A 5,190-nucleotide genomic window follows, 5' to 3' on the forward strand; every position below is an offset into this window, starting at 1 on the left:
TTATTTATATTTTTTTTATATGTTTAAATTATTATTTCATAATTATTTATTATTATCTTATTCATATAAATATATACCTATATTCTTTTAAATAATAATGTTTATTTCTTTTCAATATCAAAGAAAAGGACAGTCTTAAAACAACTGGATGTCCTATTCTGGTATTTTAAAAAATTAAACATTATAAAAATTATAATTTAGTTTTATTTAAATTATTAAAATTTTAATATTTATTTTTAATTTTTAATATCGAAGAAAAGAGCTGTCTTAAGGTACCTAGAAGTCATTTTCTGATATTTCTAAATAAATAAATATTTTTATAAATATATTTAAATTAATATATTTTATTAAAAATTATAGTAATAAAATTTGAAATAACATAATTATAAATTAAATATATTTAAATTTTTAAATTTCTAATATTAGAGACAATTTATAATTAATAAAGTGTCAATTTTGGGCGTTGTAAGGGTGCTAATCCTTCCCTAAACGTAACCGACCACGAATCCCTTTTATTATTAAAAAGAATGAATTTTTAGTTAAAACGCAGATTAGTTTATCTTTTAATCGATGTTTTCTTAAAAACTCTTTTAAAAGATGATTTTTAGGTATTCGACCTACCTGACCCAAAAGGCCGATGGCGACTCCCAAATTATTTAAAAAAACCATTTATTCACATCATTTTTCCCGCTAAGTATAAAAGAATTCGTGCCCGGACGAAAACCGGTTACGACACCTCCCTCTTCAGTTCTATCCATGAGGAGCCCGATGATGAAGAAATCGCACCGCCCTCTACTGTTACTACTCAAGAGCCGCAACCTTCCATAAGGTCTATTAACTCGAGACCCAAAGTGCCTGCCAAGAACAAAAACCCATCCCACGCTCATTCGAAGACTTCCGCCGCTAAGGGGCCTATCTCTCACCGTAAACGCGTTGCCACCTCAAATATTCACAACTCGACTAGCCGAGCGACCCCATCATCATCGTCCAAAACTGCCTATCCCAAAGTTGGCTCTCACGTTCCCCTCACCCTTCGACCACCAACTACCCTTGATCCAGCCAGCACTCTTCTATCACCATTTCTAAAAACTCAGACTCGAACATCTACCTCCCCCAAGCAAGCGTCCTCATGGATGATCCTCCCGACTCCTCTCGATGTGCAGTTCCTTAGCCGAATGCTTTGAAGGCTCATGTTTCTTTGACAACAGACCCGAAACACCTCAAGCTGAAAGTTGTATTGATAGTGAACTGGAACATCCCGATGTTATGCTTGAATAGCGCCGGTATGGCATTCTTATATTTCTTACCATGAGTTTGAAATTTTTTGCTTGGAATGTGCAAGGTTGTGGCAATCCCAGATTTCTCCTTGCAGCTAGACATTTCTTACGTGAGAACAAACCTGATCATGTTGGTATTCTAGAGCAACGCGTTAGTGGTTTGAGAGCAGACTCCATTATCGCAGCCCTTGGTTTTCACCGTTCTCATCGGGTTAAAGCTATTGGCAATTCAGGGGGCATTTGGTTGTGTTGGAATTCTTCTGTTGAGATCACCATTCTATATAGCCATTTCCAATTCATACATTGCCAAGTCTCCTTCCCGAACAGCTCCTTCTTTCTTGCCTCTATTGTTTATGGAACCCCGAAGGCAGCCAAACGGCGATCTCTATGGTCTGGCCTTCGCTACATTACTCGTAATATTACCTCCTCCTGGATAATCTTGGGAGATTTTAACGCCACTTTATCCTCCTCTGATCGCATGGGTTGCGCCTCTTTGAAGCATAACAAAGATTTCCAAGATTTCTTATGGGATTTGTCTCTTCGTGATAAGGGGTTTCATGGCCCCAATTACACCTGGTCTCGAAGTACTGCTCAAGTTCGGCTTGACTGTTGTCTTTGTAACAGCTATTGGGACGAATGTTTCCCTAAATCTTCCATCTTGCACCTCCTCCGTATGCGCTCTGACCACCGGCCTATTTTCTTACAAGTTGAAGGTACTGAGAAAAATCTTTCAAAAGCTCATTTACGGAATTTCTCAGGCTGGCTTAGTCACGATGATTTTACCCGTATGGTGTGTGACAACTGGACTCCAGGACCTTCTCTTTCTGAGATCATCCGTTCCTTCACCATGGCTGCTGATGTTTGGAACACTACTTTGGTTACATCGGAACTAAGAAACATATCGTGATGGCTCGTCTCCGGGTATCCAAATATCGCTCTCTAGGTGAAATTCTGCTTTTCTTAATTCTCTTGAGTCCGAACTTCTCCTTGAGCTCGAAAATCTTCTTGATGAAGAAGAGAATCTTTGGAAGTAGAAATCGTGCTCAGAATGGATTATTTTTGGTGACCGAAATACCAAATACTTTCACCGAAAGGCAAAAATTTGAAAACAGCGAAATAAAATCAGCTTTCTCAAACTTGGCGAAGATTGGTGTAATGATGATACTGTCCTCCGCGAGGAAGCGGTGCGATTCTATGGTAATATTTTCTCAGCTGATGAGGCCCCTATTGGCTCTTTCCTATTAGCTCTTTCCCTTTTCCTATCAACAAGTGAATTTGGATTCACTTAACACCATTCCTACGGACTCTGAAATCCAAGAAGCACTTCTTGAGATGGCTCATCTTAAAGCTTCCCGGCATGCTGGCCTCCATACGGAGTTTTTCCAAAAGCAATGGCACCATGTTGGTCCTTCCACTTGCACTACTCTTAAGAGGTTTTTAAGGGCGGTAATCTTGATCCGGAGCTTAATAGAATCGTCCTTGTTCTCATTCCGAAAATTCATGCACTTGAAACTTTCTCGGATTTTCGACCCATTAGTTTCTGCACAGTTGTGTATAAACTCTTGACGAAGATCATTGTTCGAAGACTTAAAAGGATCATGCCGCTCCTTGTTCGGCCAACCCAAACAAGCTTCGTCTCTGGCAGGTCAATAACGGAAAATATCATCATCAATAAGGAGATAATTCACTCCATGAGTGCCTCCAAAAGCAAACTTGGATGGATGGCTATTAAAGTTGATATGGAAAAAGCCTTCGATCGTCTGCACTGGGATTTCATCCATGAGACTCTTACTTATGTCGGTCTTCCCCTGGGATTTATTTCGTTTAATCATGCATTGTCTCACTTCCTCCTCTATGGCGATCCAATGGAACGGTGTCCTCTCTTCCACCTTTAAGCGTGAACGTGGTGTCAGGCAAGGTGACCCTTTATCTCCCTATATTTTCGTTCTTGCTGTGGAATGTCTTGGTCACTCTATTGATATTGAGGTAAAATCTAGAGATTGGGCGCCTTTTCGGCTTTCTTGCACCAGCACACCAATTTCTCATCTCTTCTTTGCCGATAACTTGATCTTATATGCAAAAGCCACTACTTCTCAAGCAAAACTCATTAAGCACCTCCTTTAGATCTTTGGGAAGTTCTCGGGTCACAAGGTTAGCAAGCAGAAATCTCAAATATTCTTCTCGCTGATCGCCTCACCTACAGTTAGTTCCTCTATCGGTAATTCTCTTGGTTTCCAAATTGTGACTAATCTAGGAACTTATCTTGATGTTCCTGTAATACACCAAAGATCTCGTTGCAATGACTATGAATTCATCTTGGAAAAAATGCAGAAAAAACTCAACGGTTGGGCCGTCTGCTCCCTCTCTATGGCCAGCCGTATCACGCTTGCTAAGCCTGTCCTTGCAGCTATCCCTATTTATTTTATGCAGACTTGTCCTCTCCCGAAGCATATTTGCCATAAAACTGAGGCCATTGTTCGTCATTTTATTTGGGGTAATACCCCTACTAATCTAAAAGTCCCCCTTATCAATCGGTTCTCAATATGCCAATCATTGGATCGTGGTGGCCTTGGATTTCATCTTGTTTATATTGAAAATTGGCACACCAAATTGCATCAATTGTCAACATTATGGGTGGCAATTTGGTGGCATTAATGGGGTGGCAAAATTGGTCAAATTTGGCCACCAAATTGTTGAAAATTTTTGGATGGTAAAACTATGCAATTAGTCATTGTAATTTAGGGTATTTACAAATTAGTCCTTAAAGCTTCAACTATAAATACCCTAGCTAATTTAGCTTCAAAACCATCCTAAAGCATTCTAGCTTTCTTCCAATACTAGAGAGAATTTAGAGAGTTTCTTGAGAGTTGTTTTCTCCTTTTTATCGAGAGAGAATTATCATTATTTTCTCGTTGGTAGATCGAGAGAGGTTGTAATTCCTATTTTCTCATAGTGAAATTCTTCTACCGTTGCCCGTGTTTTTTACCCTATTTTTTTTAGGGGTTTTCCACGTAAATTTTGTGTCTCTTTTATCTTCATTTTTATTTTCTCAAATTATCAGTTGCGATTTTGCTCTATCCGATAGCCGTCTTCCGCAACAATTGGTATCAGAGCTAGATTAGAGTGTGTAATATCTGCTTATTGTCTTTGTGGTTGCCACCAAAAGGTGGATCCTCCAACATAAGAAAGTAAGAAGTTATTACCCATTCTTTGAAGGTTCCAAAGAACTATTCACGATAGTGAAATAGTGGGAGCAATCCGTAAACGAAGCAATGGCAATAAAATTTGATATTGAAAAGTTCGATGGGAGAAATTTCTCATTGTGGAAATTGAAGATGAAGGCCATCCTGAGGAAAGACGGTTGTCTAACAGCTATCAGCGAAAGGCCAGTAGATTTCACAGACGACAACAAATGGATCGAAATGGACGGAAATGCTATGGCAAACTTTCATCTAGCATTAGCAGATGAAGTATTGTCAAGTATCGAGGAGAAGACAGCTAAGGAGATATGAGATCATCTCACCAAACTGTACGAGGCCACATCGTTGCACAATAAAATTTTCCTTAAGAGAAAATTGTACACTCTCCGTATGCCAAAATCTACTTTAGTGACGGAGCACTTAAATACACTGAACATTTTATTTTCTTAGCTTACATCCTTAAGCTGTAAAATAGGAGAACAAGAACGTACTGAACTTCTACTTCAAAGTCTACCGGATTCATATGATCAACTCATCATCAACTTAACAAACAGTAATGTCACCAGTCTAGTCTTCGATGACGTTGCAGCTGCTGTTCTACAAGAAGAAAATCGGCGCAAGAACAAGGAAGACAAACAAGTAAATATGCAACAAGCAGAAGCGTTGACAACGATGACAACGATGAGAGGGAGATCAACAGAACGTGGCCAAAG

General features: G+C 39.1%; 1 protein-coding gene across 1 annotated transcript; it reads left to right on the top strand.

Moving 5' to 3' along the window:
- The first annotated feature begins 1,308 nt into the window (after positions 1–1,308).
- LOC120168854 lies at positions 1,309–2,184 on the top strand. The gene has a single exon (XM_039177138.1). It carries the CDS (start codon positions 1,309–1,311, stop codon positions 2,182–2,184), a length of 876 nt encoding a protein of 291 aa, XP_039033069.1.
- The last annotated feature ends 3,006 nt before the right edge of the window (positions 2,185–5,190 follow it).

The sequence above is a fragment of the Hibiscus syriacus genome, unplaced genomic scaffold (genome assembly GCF_006381635.1).
Source record: "Hibiscus syriacus cultivar Baekdansim isolate YM2019G1 unplaced genomic scaffold, ASM638163v2 tig00111721_pilon, whole genome shotgun sequence".
NCBI lineage: Eukaryota > Viridiplantae > Streptophyta > Magnoliopsida > Malvales > Malvaceae > Hibiscus > Hibiscus syriacus.